Source organism: Zootoca vivipara, chromosome 4 (genome assembly GCF_965207765.1).
Source record: "Zootoca vivipara chromosome 4, rZooViv2.hap1.1, whole genome shotgun sequence".
Classification (NCBI taxonomy): Eukaryota; Metazoa; Chordata; class Lepidosauria; order Squamata; family Lacertidae; genus Zootoca; species Zootoca vivipara.
Window position 1 is genome coordinate 36,854,678 of NC_142587.1, and position 17,789 is coordinate 36,872,466.

Here is a 17,789-nt window from a genome sequence, read left to right on the forward strand (position 1 = left end):
AAAGATCTGGAGACTAGGAGGTAGCTGCTGCCATCAACTAGCAAGCACTTGCAGTACATACAGGCTCAGGCACAGCCCCAGTTATTAGATAACAAATCTCAAAGAGATTTAAAATTAAGTTGGGAAATACTTCTGTTTCTCGGAGCAGTAAAACATTTTCTCTTCTTTATGAGTGAAACCAAAGGCATGTCAATTCTCCTTAACATTTAGCATGGATGCTGGGAGCCAGAAAACAGCACAGTCAAATCACAACCACAGGTCATTAACTGACCATCCATTTTAGTTTGCTTTATAAAATTTGGAGCAAAACCGCTCAGTATATGCTTCTATAGCCAAGGTAGTTATCATGGTGCCCTCTGGATGTTGTTGGCTACAATTACCTATCATCCCTGACCACTGGGCCAAGTTGTCTGTGGCTGCTGCTTGCTGGATTCCAACTAAATCTGGAGGGCACCATGTTGCCTTCGACTGGTTGTGCTAACTGCATTTAAACATTGTCGCAAAAGCATTTGACTGTGTCGACCACAGCAAACTGTGGCAAGTTCTTAAAGAAATGGGAGTGCCTGATCACCTCATCTGTCTCCTGAGAAATCTCTATGTGGGACAAGAAGCTGCAGTTAGAACTGGATTGGTTCAAAATTGGGAAAGGAGTACAACAAGGCTGTATATTATCTCCCTGCTTATTTAACTTATATGCAGAATTCATCATGCGAAAGGCTGGACTGGATGAATCCCAAGCCGGAATTAAGATTGCCGGAAGAAATACCAACAACCTCAGATATGCAGATGGCACCACCTTGATGGCAGAAAGTGAGGAGGAATTAAAGAACCTTTTAATGAGGGTGAAAGAGGAGAGCACAAAATATGGTCTGAAGCTCAACATCAAAAAATTAAGATCATGGCCACTGGTCCCATCACCTCCTGGCAAATAGAAGGGGAAGATATGGAGGCAGTGAGAGATTTTACTTTCTTGGGTTCCATGATCACTGCAGATGGTGACAGCAGTCACGAAATTAAAAGACGCCTGCTTCTTGGGAGAAAAGCAATGACAAACCTAGACAGCATCTTAAAAAGCAGAGACATCACCTTGCTGACAAAGGTCCGTATAGTTAAAGCTATGGTTTTCCCAGTAGTGATGTATGGAAGTGAGAGCTGGACCATAAAGAAGGCTGGTCGCCGAAGAATTGATGCTTTTGAATTATGGTGCTGGAGGAGACTCTTGAGAGTCCCATGGACTGCAAGAAGATCAAACCTATCCATTCTTAAGGAAATCGGCCCAGAGTGCTCACTGGAAGCACAGATCCTGAAGCTGAGGCTATAATACTTTGGCCACCTCATGAGAAGAGAAGACTTCCTGGAAAGGACCCTGATGTTGGGAAAGATTGAGGGCACAAGGAGAAGGGGACGACAGAGGACAAGATGGTTGGACAGTGTTCTCGAAGCTATGAACATGAGTCTGACCAAACTGCGGGAGGCAGTGGAAGACAGAAGTGCCTGGCGTGCTCTGGTCCATGGGGTCTCGAAGAGTCGGACACAACTAAACGACTAAACAACAACAACGTAATACTTCCCTCCTCACAGTTTTCAGTAACTAGCATTACAGAGCTTGTATGTTCACTATAAACATGATAAAAAGTGATCAGAGACTTCAAACAATTTTCAGCCAAGCCAACTTAAGTCTAGTCATATAATTGACTTTAATTACACAACACCACTGCTGATTGAAGGGCTTTTGCCCCTCTCAGGCTTGTTAGCAGTACATGCAAAGTCATGAAAACAGACAAAATCAAGGGTATTTGAGAACTCGCTGCTTGTTGACTTCTTAGCCTGCTAAGTGGCAGGTAGAGCAGTTTCCCTTACCAAGCAAGAAATATGTTGTGAATGGTGAAAAGTTGTTTGGGTAGGGTTGTTGTTTTTCTGCCAAATTAGCTATAGCAAGTAAACATTAAAACAAAGCAAGTTAATATTCAAAAGTACTACAATACTACAACTATTTTCTTACCCATCAACCCAAATCTGCTTTTCCACAGTCCTTTGTTAACTTCATGAAACCAAACTTGATGAAGATTAATCCATTGTAGAACTCTTATTCGAAGAAAGGCACAATTTTTTCCTGGAGATGTGTATATATCAGGTATCTTAGAGGCAGCCCAAACTGTAACTCCTATAATCACTTTAGTTGCCACAGGTTTCTACCATCATAAATCTTAAGAATCAAAAGAAATGAAAATTAATCTCTTAACTGGAATTCCAAGTAAGTTCAACAAGTTTAGCATTGCCAAATTCTAGATAAGTCTGCATGTTGGGGAAAAAACAATCTATAACTGCTTCTTATTCCATAAGGTTGTTTTGAAGCGGTGCAAGGAGTGGTTATCTTTCCCTTCCGTCCAAAGAAAATCCTCTTCCACAATGGCTCTTCAAATGCAGAACTGCACTGTAACTGTGCAAAGTTTCCTTATTAGGAACACTCCAAAGAATGCTGCACACATCTGGTAAAATCCCTTTGAGTATGGTAAAGACATCTAATGTTCTTTCTCATCTAGGACGGTCAGTCCTTGATTTTAAGTCTTTGGTGGAATTTCTCTGACCCTAACAAACAAGAAGTTGCAACACCCACGGCAAACCTATTGGAAACGTAAGCCGCACATATGCTAAACTGCAACAAATGCTTTTTGAAAAGTACAACTTGCTTCTTACAATAAGCCAATAACATTTTACTGCTAAAATGGGTTGAGGGGAAAATACTATGAACCAATCCATCCTCAACTAATTTTGTATGGGAGTGGGTATGGGTTTTTAACTGAAGATTAAAATAATGTTCCTGCATTTGTATCTCAAATAAATTTATATCTCAAAAATTGTCTAGATATGACCCTTTTGATAGATGTGAGCATACCTTTTATTACGACCTTCCCCCATTTTATGTCTCTCTGTTCTCAATAAAGCTATTTTTTTTAAGAATGTATCCTTGCCATATATTGTATAATGCAATATAACCTTATTAGAAACAGGGAGGAAATGTAGACTTGTTGTTTACATTACACATGGGGCTATCTTTGAAGGGTGAAACCTTCAATTAGTATGGAATATGGCTGCTACTTAAGCACAAATCAAAGTGTTGTTTTTGACCTACAATGTCATGAACAGATTGAGTCTGGAGCATCTTAAAGACCACCTACACCTAGATGAAGCAACCTCTATATTTAGATTCCTTGTTGCAGAGGTTGCAGTCCCCACCTCTTGAGATAAGGTATATGTGCCATAAAAATTGAGCATTTTTTTGGTGGCAGCCAAAAATTTGAACAATCCAACTTCTTTCAACAGGCACCTATGTTAAGCTATTAAGTGCCTATTAAATACCTTCCTGTTTGCTTTTAGGAAGCATTTAGTTTCAGCAGTTGCTGTGTCTATTTGTCCCTGCTATATGCTTTCCTGTGATTTTACTTTTGATTAAAATAAGCAGAACAAGAGAAATTGTTACCTGGATAATCAATGATTTGCAAAAGATAACCCGTCAATTTAGAAAGCCCAATAGTTATGTTGCGTTTTATTCATTCATTCATGCATGCATGCATTTTAGGCACATGCATCTCATCTTCCTACCCTTTCTACCAAAGATAACCATCTCAAAGATGGTCAACATGATCAAAACTCATAATTGAAACACTAAAAATAATTGCACAATTTAATTGTGAGCAAGTTACTGTGTCAGTTGCCCAGCTATAATGAGATGCATTGTATTTCTATTTAAATTACATCAATTCTTTCTAAATGTGTTTATATTAATACAAACTAGCACATTTTGGGGGCAAATCTGTGTGGTTTTCCTATTAACCCTTTCCCTACATGAAATACTGCAGCCTCCAAAGCCACAGTTTTGGCCGACTTTTCCAGCTTCTCCCACATTCCAACAAAGCTGCTACTGCCTGCTCCACTCCACACACTCCATGAAAGGGTTTCTTACAGGTGTCATAGCTACAAGGAAACACTGTCTTCAACTGCATCTCTCTGAATACCAGATATCATGGACAAAACACTACTTGTTTGAATTTACTAAGGCCATAAAATATGGAGAAGATTAAATGCATTCACCTTCACTTAAGCTTTGCAAAGATATTTGGATTGCCAGTGTGGAAAACAGAGTGCTGGACTAGATTAAGACAAGTGATTTACTCAACACAACAAATCTGAGATTGGATCAGAGCCTCCTGCAAATAAATGTCCCTGTCCAAAAATGACACCACTTGACCCAATATTTCCTGCAATGCCATGGTATGTCACACTCAGAAATGCTCCTTTTTGTCCTCTCCCCAAGTTCCCATTTGCCACAGACATAAAGAGAAGAAGAAAAATGCACTTTCAGCGCTATAGTCTCTTCCTCTTAACCATGCAAGTTAAAACCCCATTTTTTCCTAGGTTCAGAAATGGTACTAAGAAGAGCTTTCTCCTTCAACCTTCTCCCACACAGGGATCCCAGTCCTAAATTTTTCCAGCTCTGCCTCCAAGCGGGAGATCAAAGATGCAAAATTTAAAATGGGAAGCTGCGGCTTTAAGGACTTAGTGAACAGGCTCTATCATGCCTTCACCAATCATCCTTCCTTCACTGCACCATAGCACTGGCATCTGCACATGGCTCATTGCTAAACGATTAGGGCAGGCAGCATGACAAGAAGAATCCTGTTAAGAGCAGCATTCTCTGCTCAGCCCAATTTATCTCCTAGTGCTACTTGCTAAGGCTCCTTGATGTGCCTGTCCTCCCTGCCTTCCCATGGTGGTTACTGGATCATTGAAGCAGTCCTCAGCTTGGTTCCCATCCTTTCTTCCCATCTCTTGCTGTGCCATATCCCTTCCTCCCCTTCCCTACCCCACAAGCTGAAGCAGAGTGTTGATTTTCCTGTTAGCAATAATCTTTCCTCTCTTGTTCTTCCTGGCTGATCCCAAATTTCTGTTTTCTTTCCTCTCCATTCCTGAAATCCACTACTCATTGCAAAACCCAACTCGACCCTCTTTTCTCCTCTCTTTCTGCCCTGGCTGTTGAGTTTCTCTCTTTTCTTTTGTGGACCCCCATTGTGTGTAGGGGTGTGTGGGTGTAGCCAGATAGTTACACAAGTCTGGTCCATGCAACATTCTTGTATTCTGAGATAGGACTCGACTGCTTTGAAATCTTGGCTCACTTTCTTCCTGGGTAGAGGATAATGAAGAGGCAGCCTCTACAACCGTAACACCAGATTCAACCAGTTTTCCAACCATGAGCTGATGAGAGAGAAACTGCTAATCTGATGGAAGGAGTAATATTCAATTCTTTTCATGAAGGTGTAAAAAAATCTCTAGAAACAATTAAGCAGCATTGAGGTTGCAGTGGAACCAGGCCCTACTAAAGCAAAAGACTTGCTTCTAAGAAAACAAAGATTGGACTGGGCTAAGCTTCGTACAGTGGTACCTCTGGTTATGAACGTTATTTATTCTGGAGGTTTGTTCTTAACCTGAAACAGTTCTTAACCTGAGGTACCACTTTAGCTAATGGGGCCTCCTCCTGCTGCTCCACCACCGGCACGCGATTTCTGTTCTCATCCTGAGGTAAAGTTCTTTACCTGAGGTACTACTTCCGGGTTAGCGGAGTCTGTAACCTGAAGTGTTTGTAACCTGAGGTGTTTGTAACCTGAGGTACCACTGTAATTGTTCGTAATCTCTTGCTGCTGTCTGCAGAGCACTATTCTAAAAGTGCACCTGTATATATGTAGAAACACAGTCACACAGCAAAGAAGATAGCAAACCATGAATTAATCTGACATACACACGCATGGGTTCTGAACTGGTGGTGACTGACCAGGAATGGATAGATCAATAAAGATGTCGACCCAGTGTGCGGCAGCTGTGAAAAAGGCAAATTCCTTGCTAGGAATCACTAGGAAAGGGATTGAAAATAAAAATGCCACAATCACCATGCCGTTATACAAATACTGTGTACTGTTCTGGTTGCCAAACCTCAGAGAGGATACTGCAGTTGGAAAAGATGCAGAAAAAAGGATTAGGATTCTAGACTGCAAAAAAGAAATGGCTTTTAAAGCGCATCAGTTTGTAGCTACAATAACCCAAGCAGCAACAGTTGAACCAATGTCAATTTGGCTTAAACACCTTTTCTTACTGGTTACCCATTCAAATTCATGAGCTTCTTTTTTTAATAAATAAACTTTTATTGAGATGTAGGCCAGGGCTGGGCAATGTATGGATACATTGTCCAAAATTAGTTTGAAGTCCACATCGTGGTAATGATTTCATAATATTCAGCATGGTGATATATCGCAAATCACAATGTGTGTATGTGTGCGCGCACACTATATGTCTTCTGTGTCTTCAAAATATAATAAATACTTCCTGGGCAGTTGAAACTTAGGGAGAAAAGACTCCAAGCAGCTGTTCCTCATCAGAAAGAGACAGCTGTAAGGGCTCCTGGAAACTGTTACCCTTACATATTGTTTTTAAATACGCCTTCCTATTTTTAGGAATCAGTGGCTTGGGTCCCAACTTTTTGTTCTATTCACCGGGCAGGGGGGGGGGGCCTCCACAAGCAAAACTCACCTTTCATGAACCAAAGCTCCTTCTGTTCTGAAAAGTTAGGCTGAAACAATAGTTTGCTCCCAGAGATGAAAGCTGGTGCCAATGTGAACACTAACTATAATGACCCAGAATTGTGCATGGACAGCAGCAACATACTTTCTGCTCCATCCTGGGATCTGATGCAAAGTTTCTAGGTAGCTTTGCAGTTAAAGTTACCCTATATTGCTAAGCTTTTCTGGAAACTTATATTGCTAAGCTTTTCTGGCAGACATCACAACAGTTCAGTTATAGTACTTTTGATATTAACTGTTGCAAATCATTTCATAATAATTTCACAATAATGGATACTTTGGTTGAGATTTCGGCATTGCAGGGAGTTGTACTAGAACAATCCTTTCCAATTCTGCAGTTATATGATTCTATTATTCATTTTCTTTAAGAAACAAATGGGTTCCCACTAAATATTTGTATCTTCTGGGGTGACTTACTATGAATACACAAGATTTATTTGTTTTCTTTTCTTTTTTTTAAAAAAACTTTTTTCTCTTCTATTAATACAAGAGGATTATTATTTATTTATTTTTTGCTGATTGGACAGACAATTTTCACTCTGTTTTTACCATAGCTATTCATCTTCTGCCTTAAATGCTATTCATGTGCATCATTCTCGCTTAGTCAAGGAAGTTTTTCCGACATCTAATTACCAAATTCTTTTAACTCCTTGAAATTATAAGCTAAACAGATATTTTGGCTAGTGTTGCTAGCTTTACTGGTACTTGTTTAAAGGAGGGGGACTAAACACTGGCATATAGTTTTTGTTATTTCTGTGACAAGGGAACCAAAATGTATACAATAAAATAAATTTATTGTAAACAAGTAAACATATGGATGTTGGCAGCTCCCCAAATATCTTTGAAAAGCAACACAATCCCACAATGCACAGTTCATAACCAGTTTTCTGATATGCAAGGAATATAGATGAAATGTAAAGTTACAAAAGGTTAGATATGTGTAATATAATGCATCTATTCTCCTCCCTTTCCTTAATAGTTTGTGTGTGTGATTTTACACCAGGACACAAGTTAAGGCCCACAGATAGATCACAAACGCCTCTCTAGTTGCAACAACCTGGAATATGCCCATTACACTCGTACCTTGGTTGTCGAATGCCCTGGAACTCAGACGTTTTGGCTCCTGAACGCCACAACAAGTGATTGTTCCAGTATGGAAACATTCTTTCGGAACCTGAATGTCCAACGGGGCTTCCGCAGCTTCTGATTGGCTGCAGGAGCTTCCTGCAGCCAATCAGAAGCCGCAATTTGGTTTTCAAACATTTTGGAAGTTGAACAGATTTCCAGAATGGATTCCGTTTGACTTCCAAGGTACGACTGTATTTGAAGTCTGCCCAGATCATTATAGGGACAGCTAAGCCCAAACTCCATCAAAATTAAGAAAGTGCCTTTATCATTACCAATTCCCACTAGATTCTGATATAAGTGAAGGACTTGGCTTCATTTTCCCACCTCAGAATCTTTCAAAAAAACCCAAACTGCATGGTTCTCCTGCACCACAGGCTTTCTTGGTCCCTGAATTGTTGGGAAAGCATAAGCCCCATGCAGTGTTGCTACAATATTCAACCAAGAGAAGCAGAAATATGGGGAGAGAACAAAAGTATCCAGAATGAAGGAAATTGAAAGAAGACAATTGGAAATGGGAAGATTGGGGTTCGGAGAGCCCTCCAGAAGTGCAGAGAGAAAATAGCCACAGTGCACTATGACTTGGAAAGATAAAAAAGGTAGCAACAGGGACATGGGAAAGATAAAATGGGCGAGTAATGGATGGCGTGGAGAAAGAAGACTGCATGCTATGGAGTGTAGAGAAGAAAAAGAGGGCTAAACAAACAGGGAGGTTAAAAAGCAAAACACTGTTCAAATTGCTTTTCTATGTGTTGGTGTTTCAACAGTGCAAGAGAGAGAAAGGAGAACAGTGGGGTATGACTGAGGGAGACTTTCTTCCAATACATCCCCAGCATGCTTCTAAATTCCTATTCCCGTGGCTGTAGTTTGTTTTAAACCAGGATTCCTCAACCTCGGCCCTCCAAATGTTTTTGGCCTACAACTCCCATGATCCCTAGCTAGCAGGACCAGTGGTCAGGGATGATGGGAATTGTAGCCTCAAAAACATCTGGAGGGCCGAGGTTGAGGAAGCCTGTTTTAAACTGTTTTTTAATATTGAATTTTAAACTGTGTTAACCTACCCTAGGACCTGATACTGAAGGATGGGTAATAAATTGAGATAATAATACTAATAATAATACGGGAGGAAGGCCATGCCAGCCCTGAAGCTGTTATAGTTAATTCCCCCTCCCCAATAGAAACTATTTGGAAGGAGGGTAGAACATGACATGACAATACTGGGAAAAGCCACCTCACCTAGTTTTTGTCCTGGCTGGCCCATGTCAGGGCTTGGATGTGGAGGTTCCTCTGCCTTGTATCTACCATAACAGAACTCTGTCTATTTTAAAATGAACTGTATGGGAATTTGTACAAAAGGATCAAATTATCACTGAAGTCAGGCAGAACTGCAGATTAGAAACTGAATCCAACACAAGAACCACAGAGAATTAGAAGTTGCAAAAGAATATGTTTTATCAAGCCATGCAAACATAATAAAAGACTGCACACTGTAATCATAATGTTCAGTTCCGGGCGTGATTTTATGTCTGAAAACACATGATACAGCAGGTTTTTTTTAAAAAAAAATGGGTTGTTTTTTTTTGAAGCTAAATGTTCATTGGTTGTCAGAGGTGTGAAAACTGTTTAAATATGAGCTGAAGATAAGTAAATTCCTTAAACTACCAAGGCTACTGGAGCAACACACATAGCAAGATTCAAGGAGTACTTCCAAGAGGTAAACTTATTCATTATGTCAACCGCTTATTTATCGTTTCTCTTTATCCACTGAGATTTCTAAGACACAGAATAGAAGCTTCATTCATAATAAGATGCATATTGCTTATGTGAAAGATTTTTTGGGGTGCAGTTTCTGCATTGTTCTCCCCTCCTCCCCCCCAAAAAGGAGGGGGTGGATATTTAAGTGGGCAAGGTATGTAAGTTCTAAATTTTCCCTTAGTGTCCTTATATTTAAAAAGTTTGAAATAAAGACTTTAATGGTGAACATTCAAGATCTTCTGTCCATTATCTTATTTCCTGTAATGCTAGCATTCGTCTTTAGAGCTTAATTAAAAGTTGCTCTGCTACAGCCTTGCTCTCGTATTTTTTTATTCTTTTCATTAACAATCAGACCTGTTAACTGATTGTTTTCCTTTAATTAGATTTTGGGCTCTTAAGCCGTCAATTAACTGATGAATTAAATAATATACAGAAGATGCCTTTTTGAGAGCTCTGAATGGGTGGAAACTCTTAAGAAAGAAAGCAAACTGACAATCTGGTGAGCTAACATATCACTTGTATTGTAGGAAAAGCTATCTTTCACTCACTTTCCACTGGGGAATATGAAATATTTATTCAATTTTAAGGCTTATTGGTATTATAGAATCACACGTTTGATAGATGCACTGCTTTTTTTATTTAAATGGAGCCATGCCAGCTTTATGTGCCTATGATACTCACTGCAAATAATGAAAAATGTCATTTTTAGGTTCTTTCCCCCAAAATGTGGGACAAATATTTGCTTTTTTCCATCGCCATTGATTAAATGAACTATAAGTTTTAATCAACTAAAACTGTTAATTTATAACATCAAATAATTAAACCATCCATAAAGGTAAAGGTAAAGGACCCCTGACAGTTAAGTCCTGTCGCAAACGACTCTGGGGTTGCGGCGCTCATCTCGCTTTACTGGCCGAGGGAGCTGACGTTTGTCCACAGACAGCTTTTCCAGGTCATGTGGCCAGCATGACTAAGCTGCTCCTGGTGAACCAGAGCAGCGCACGGAAATGCCATTTACCTTCCCACCGGCGCGGTACCTATTTAACTAATTGCACTTTCAAACTGCTAGGTTGGCAGGAGCGACGGGAGCTCACCCCATTGCAGGGATTCGAACTGCCAACCTTCCAATCGGCAAGCCCTAGACTCAGTGCTTTAGACCACAGCGCCACCCGCGTATTGTATAATTGAAAAAAATAGCTCTATCAATGTACCCCTAAGGCTATGCACTAAATATCAAATTGTGGACCAGTTTGCATGTCTCATTAACCCATGCACTATGGTTTAAAGTGAACTACCGAAAATCTCTGATATGCACTACTCCCTTCTAATCCTTCGCCATACTGAGAAGGAAAAGAACAAGAGGCTAGCTTTGCATTAAGTGCAAACAAATACTGGCTTCCTTGCTGTGATTTATTTGGAGGAAACAAACCATACGTGCTGGTTAACATACAGCCAGCATGGTTTCCTTCTTTCCTGGTGCAACAAAGGATTAGCAGGAAGAAGAAAGAATCAGGAACTTCTGAGCAGTTTGCGCATGCTTCATTGACCAGCAAATCGTCTCTATAATGTTAATGCAAGGTTGAGATGTCCAAAGCTGCAGATTAATAACATGCTGCAAATTTTTGAATGTGCAAGACGATAGGTAAATTTATGCTTTTCACAGGAGGTTAAAATCCATGAAGACATTGCTGCCAACTTAAGCACATTCAGCTGTATAAGTTTCAGTGGAGAGAACTGATGTGCCTAAGTTTTCCTCTCTGGTGTAAAATGGACTTTGACTGCATTCCTCCCGAAGCCATTAACATCCAACAGAGACAGTACAGCTCACCTTACATTTTAAAAGTTGCTTTAACAAAGAACAGATGAGACAAAGCAACATTAATTATATATGCTTGTATACTTTGGCTTGACCTATAAACGGTGTGTGTGGAAACTTTCTCCTGTATGTTGTATATTGCAGGACCTGCCATGAGGAAAATGGAGGGCTGGACTCTTGTTATGTGCCTCTTAAGCACTACATTTGCTATGCCAGTAAGTGCTAATCCCTAATTTCCAAGTAACTTAATTCTTCACTAATTGCTTGAAATCAGAGTTAAAAGACAGGTGAAGATTTACAGCAGAGTTTTCCAAACTTGAGCCTCCTGCTGTTTTTGGACTATAATTCCCATCATTCCTCACCACTGGTCCTGCTTGCCAGGGATGATGGGAGTTGTAGTCCAACAACAGCTGGCGACCCAAGTTTGGGAAACCCTGATTTACAGCATACCTATGATGAAAACTAAGGCTTAACATATATTACCATAACCCATTGAGGAGTTTTCTCAAATTAAAACCAATGTTTTTTCCCCACAACATTAGTAGTTGTTGTTGTTAAAAATGATTTATATACTACCCTGTTACAAAACACCAAGGCAGTGTACACCAACGTAATAATATTTAAAAGCAATACAGATAATATTATTATAATAAGGATAATGTTGTATACCAAGTACCGTAGTGAATCAGAACAGCTGCAACCTTAAAAAAATAGTTATAAAAAGGTCTGAAATGCAGTCATAAAAGATGGGTGGTGGGAAAAGGAACATAGGTATACTGTACAAGCTCTAGCAAATACTGTATTCATTTTCTCTTCCTATATTCAAAAGTGCTTTATGGACACAACAGGAGGCAGCAACATATGCATGGAGAAGATTTTAGCAAATGTGTAAAGTATGCATGTGTATGTCAGGAAAGATATATACCCCAGACTTAACAGTTAGCAACAGGTGTAGATGAGAGGCTTTTTGCAATTCTACTGCATGAGAATCTTGCTCGGTAAAGGAAAACATGTAGCATTTTATACTAGATTCAGGCATCTCCAAACTTCGGCCCCCCAGATGTTTTGGACTACAATCTCCATCATCCCTGACCACTAGCCCTGTTAGCTAGGGATCGTGGGAGTTGTAGGCCAAAACATCTGGAGGGCTGCAGTTTGGGGATGCCTGTAACTAGATGATTGAAGTTAGTTCGATATTGTGTTAAAACATGCCCTCGGGGAATAGCTCAGTTATTAAAGACCTATTCACTTATTGTGAAGTAGCAATGGAAGTTTTCCAGTGTAGAAACAAACCGAAAAGGGAATTACAGGTAATTCCAGCCTCCTAGTAAGTGTTTATCTCCTAATAAGTGTTTATGTCAATTATATGCTACTGAAAACACATGTATTTCTACTTGTTCATAAATTTACATTTTGAAGTGTACATTTAAATCTTCTTAGATGTACACTTTTTTAAAAAAGTAGTGGGTCAACTGGCCTATGCCAAACTATGAACTATGCAAGGATCTCAACCTAACCCTTCATCCAAAGTCGTAGCTAAAACATTTACAGTACTGGGAAGAATTACTGAACTGAAGCTATCTCCAAATGCAAATGTGTGATTTATTTTTTTAAACTTTTCCACAGCTGCCACAACATCCTGGCTATATCAATTTCAGTTACGAGGTACCACCTTTTAAATGTTTTTCATTCATGTTCTTCGTGTGTAAATTAAAAGCAAAGTTGATCACTTCAGGACTTGTATCACTAGATATCACAGCATGCACAAAACATATTCACTGTTAAACAGCAGAGGGGCAGTGAATTTGTTTGGTAGTCTATTTTGTCAGGTGATGCGATTAAATGCAAATTATGCTGCTTTCACTCTGCTAAATTAAGGTGACTAAACCTATACTGATATACTAGAAGAGAAATTAAATGTGATGGAAACTGAATTTGTAATGCAAGTGTATTGTTCAGCAGTTCCTACGACAAATGCATCACTAATAGAAATGATCAATAAAACCAAATACTTAGCAACACACAATCTAATTTTTATTTGCATTCAACAGGGGAACCCCCAAAGCAAGTAAAGCCCAGTCTTACTTGAAATGGAAATATGCAATCAATTAAAAACGGAACCTAACTTTAGGGATCAAAGGAGAATACATCTGGGGATACTGATTTTACATAATTCATTGGATATTTAATGTGTGGTGTGATTTCATAACATAGTTTGTTTATTTAAGAAGTTTATTTATTTAAGAAAGACATAGGAAAGGTGGGGTTGGGGTGCCTGCACGAGATCTTCCGAATGAACAAAACATTATGATCATGGACTGTTAACTTGGAACACTAAGTGCAGGATTCACCTAAGCAGCCCTGTCAGTGGAAGCCCTGTACAAAGACTTCTGCTTGAGCAATGGGGCTCCCACCCTTTGCATGTAACTGCTCCCCATAACCAAAATTGGTTCTGGGGGCTGGGAGTACCCCCAGAACAAGGAACAGAGAGGGCCTGTTCCTTCTGACAAGCGGCAATGCTTGCCCAGATGAAACAACTGGAAGAGCACGACATTGAATTCTATCGTTTCTCAACAATTTAAATGAAGTAATCCTTGTGGAATGTTTGTTTGCTATTTATAAATGTTTCTCTTTATTTGTATCTTCAAGGTGATGACACCTTTAAAGTGGTACCAGAAACTAATGGGATCCCAGGTATGGCATCTATAATATGCAACCTATGAACTGATTTCTCAAGCCGAGATTTCAGAAGGTCAGGTGTGTCCAGATTATTTAAAACAGGCTTTACTGGAAGTGATACAGGGCAGCCAACATGGCAACAGCTGGCATGGCCAACAGTAAAAAAGTAGTAGTGTTTCTCCGAAAATAAGACACCGTCTTATATTTATTTTTCCTCACACCCCCAAACCGCTATGGCTTATTTTCAGGGGGTGTCTTATTTTTTTCCTCCTCCTCCTCCTCCTCCTCCTGCTGTGGCCGGCATTGCTGCTGCGCCTATCACTATGTCTTCTTTTCGGGGTATGGCTTATATTCCTTGAATGCTTAAAAATCCTGCTATGGCTTATTTTATGACTACATCTTAAAATAGGGGAAACAGGGTAGTAAGTCCAGCAACATCTGAAGGACTAAAAAAATATTGTGGAAAGCTGCAGGATAGTTCACAATCACTGTCCTTCAAAATTCTGAGTAACTGCCTTCACATTATTTGTCCCAATAGAGTGCTTCTAAAAAATATTGTGTTGCCCGTAGATACCTTTAATCAGCTGCCACTTTGACCTTTTCACTTATTTTAAGTAATCAATATTATACCTCTGGTTAAGAACTTAATTCATTCTGGAAGTCCGTTCTTAACCTGAAACTGTTCTTAACCTGAGGTACCACTTTAGCTAATGGGGCCTCCCGCTGCCACCGCACGATTTCTGTTCTCATCCTGAGGTAAAGTTCTTAACCTGAGGTACTGTTTCTGGGTTAGCAGAGTCTGTAACCTGAAGCATCTGTAACTTGAAGCGTCTGTAACCCGAGGTACCGCTGTATAAATCTTCTTTAATATTTTTTCCTCTAGTATCCACATTATGCCTATGAGCCCATGGGAGGATGGATGCACCACCATACAGGGCCAACGATGCACCACTATCCAATGCACCTCAATCAAATGCAGCCACCGTTCCCACATCCAAACCCACAAATGCCACAACCTGGTCCTGGTCATAGCCCATATGTGCCGATGACTGGGCAAAACACAATCATGCCACAGTATCAACCAAGTCACGTGGGACCAGTTCATCACTCACTTCAACCACATGCAGGAGATCACCCATTGCACCCCCTGCCACCAAGCGGTCCAAAGCAGTCAATGCACCCTCAGCAACCAGGGAATCCAAACCAGCCGCTGTTCCCAATGCCTCCAGTGATACCAGATACACCCCTTGAATCATGGCCAGCAGCTGACAAGACCAAGCAAGAAGAAGTGGTAAGAAATCATTGCAATAGCATTACATTTCATAAATACATCAACCCAAAAGACATCACTTTTAAAATATTTATATTTATTTTAACGATCAGAATTATTATTATTTTAAAAAAGAAGTGTTCTTATATTGCCCAGGAGTGTCATCAGAAGCACTTGAGTTATGCCATTCAGAGATGTGTATCAGAAATATAACCATGATAATTTGTGTCAAGAACAACGGAAGTCGTATGGCCCCATGAAACTAGTTAGCTCACTGTCGCAGGAGTTTTCAAGTGCAACATCAAGGCTAGACAAACTTTCACCCACAGGAACTGGTCCAGAAGAGGTGATCCTCATGGGATGGTCCAGGAAATGCCATATTGGCTGTTTCACATCTTTCAAATTAAGCTGACGTGAAGCTCTCGTTGCAATGATCTCATATGAAGCATTACAAATCACGAAAAACAAAAATATTAAAGTAGTACCATTTGCCATATCAACTCAAATAGTCATTCCCACTCCTAGGCAAATATCACTTAATACATATTTCAAATGAAAATGGCTCACTTTCAAGCCACAACCCTGCCTATATATTTGAAATTGCATGAAATTGCATCTTGTTTCCAAGACTTTGTCTCTGTATAAGCATGTAAACAAAGGCACAGTACTTTCCAACCATTTATGCCAGTTTGGAACTAAAAGCCCTATGCCTCTTGACTAAAAAAAAATCAAATATATAATAAGATTGTTTTATTGTTAAAATAGTATTCATTTGGGTAGTAAAGTTTTTGTTGTTTTATTTCACTGAATGAAACAAGCAATCTCAATAACCATGGTAACTGTTCAGATATTGGTTTTAATTTTAGTCATTTTCTCCCTTCTCTTTCAGGATTAAAGGGGCCAGGAAACCAGAATAACGAAGAGCATTTTAGGCACCTTCACTTGCTTTCAAAAACCCATCGTTCTACTGCAGTGATATTAATCCAAATTCTTAGAGAATACTGTAGCTAGAAACAAACACAAAGTAGTAAATAATAAAACCTGTTTTAAATCAATACTAATAGAATTCTGACTTTTTCTTTAAAAAGTACTTCAGTCAATCGAGCCATTAAAAGGAGATTAAAGCAGCATCTCCAAACGAACAGTAAAAATATCACAGATCATTCATTTGCATGTCTTTATTTAAAATATGAACACACAAAGAGCCAGTCACATAGATGAGTCACACTGAGGCTCCATCCTCCATGTGATAGTTCTTCTAAGCTTGCCTTCAGTTTCAAAAGATTAATTACAAGCTCCGAAATGAAGCACTAACACAACCTACCACTTCAAGGATTAAATAGCTACAATATGGACATGCTGTATGCTGTGTGCCAAACATAAAACATAATTTTAACATGAATTAAATAGTGCAACTGAAGAGACCCCCTCAAACGAAAACAAAATCGAGGAGAAGAAACCTCAAGAGTCATAATACATAAACAACATTACCAAATCAGAATGCAGTCGCATTGATACACACATATAAACGGATCACAACAAGAGAACGCCAAAATAATGTCAGAGAACAAAGTCTATGTGAAAATGCCCATTTACCAATGTTCACTTGAGATCAACTACAAATAGTGCTCAAAAAAATGAGGCAAAGTCAGTAGAGGTTGACCCAGCAAGGAAAACTAGGACACTGTCCTACAAAGCAAATTTTTTAAAAATGCTTTCAAAATCTCAAAGTCACATTCTTTTGTGTCCCACAGATACCCATATCTTTTCATTTCAATTTAGAACCTGGAGCTATTTCTACTAAGCACATGTTCTCTGGTCATCTGGCTCTCTGCACCAGTCAGACAAATCTAATGCCAAAAACTATTGCCGTGACCAGGAGGCCCCTAATCCATCACCAGACAGACAAAAACATGTGAAAACCTTTTATTCTACTATTAATGTTGCAAACTCCTTACCCCCAGCAGTACAGCAGAACCCCCCACCTTATTTCATGACGGTAAGTTTTATGACACGCTGTTCATCCTAAGGTAGGATTCAAACAACACGAAAAACAATTTAAAACAACCCACAACCGTAAAAATAAGGTGGGTCATAAAAAATATACCTCAGGTGTCAAAAACCAGGTTAAGGAGGAGCAAGATGAGCACCGCAAACCCAGAGTCGGTCACGACTGGACCTAATGGTCAGGGGTCCCTTTACCTTTACAGCAAGAGACAAAACAATAGTCCAATAACTCTTTAAAGGCTAGCGAATCGTCATTAGTAATCCATGAAAGTTTAAGTATCTAATGAAATGTATTCCAATAAAGCTTAGACCTTAATAAAGTTGTCTTTAAGATCCCAGTAGAGTTGTTCTTGTTTTGCTAAAACTGCACTGTGATCTATTTAACAGTGTTTAAAAAAACCTATGAAACACTTTGGCAAATTTAGAATACTATTACAAAAGTAGAATGGTGGATGGGTTGCTTCAGATGAGAACTCAAGCATGCAGAGCCAACAGCTAGTACAGGATA

At 39.5% G+C, this 17,789-nt stretch overlaps 2 protein-coding genes across 9 annotated transcripts in view; one reads left to right on the forward strand and one right to left on the reverse strand.

The window, feature by feature from the left end:
- ARHGAP6 (Rho GTPase activating protein 6) overlaps positions 1–17,789 on the reverse strand; it is a 192,617-nt gene that overhangs the window by 53,231 nt on the left and 121,597 nt on the right. Inside the window, exon 1 of one of the 8 annotated variants that reach the window (XM_035116655.3) lies at positions 2,003–2,552. The exons of the other annotated variants lie outside the window; for them this stretch is intronic. The gene's annotated coding sequence lies outside the window, so the exon portion shown is untranslated. Of the gene's footprint in view, positions 1–2,002; positions 2,553–17,789 lie in introns of those variants that run through there. 8 annotated transcript variants of the gene reach the window in all.
- On the forward strand, positions 9,403–16,329 carry AMELX (amelogenin X-linked). The gene is made up of 6 exons (XM_035116656.3): positions 9,403–9,468; positions 11,470–11,540; positions 12,952–12,990; positions 13,975–14,019; positions 14,888–15,295; positions 16,164–16,329. The coding sequence occupies exons 2-6, from the start codon at positions 11,478–11,480 to the stop codon at positions 16,167–16,169; spliced, it is 561 nt and encodes a 186-aa protein (XP_034972547.2). The 5' UTR covers positions 9,403–9,468; positions 11,470–11,477; the 3' UTR covers positions 16,170–16,329.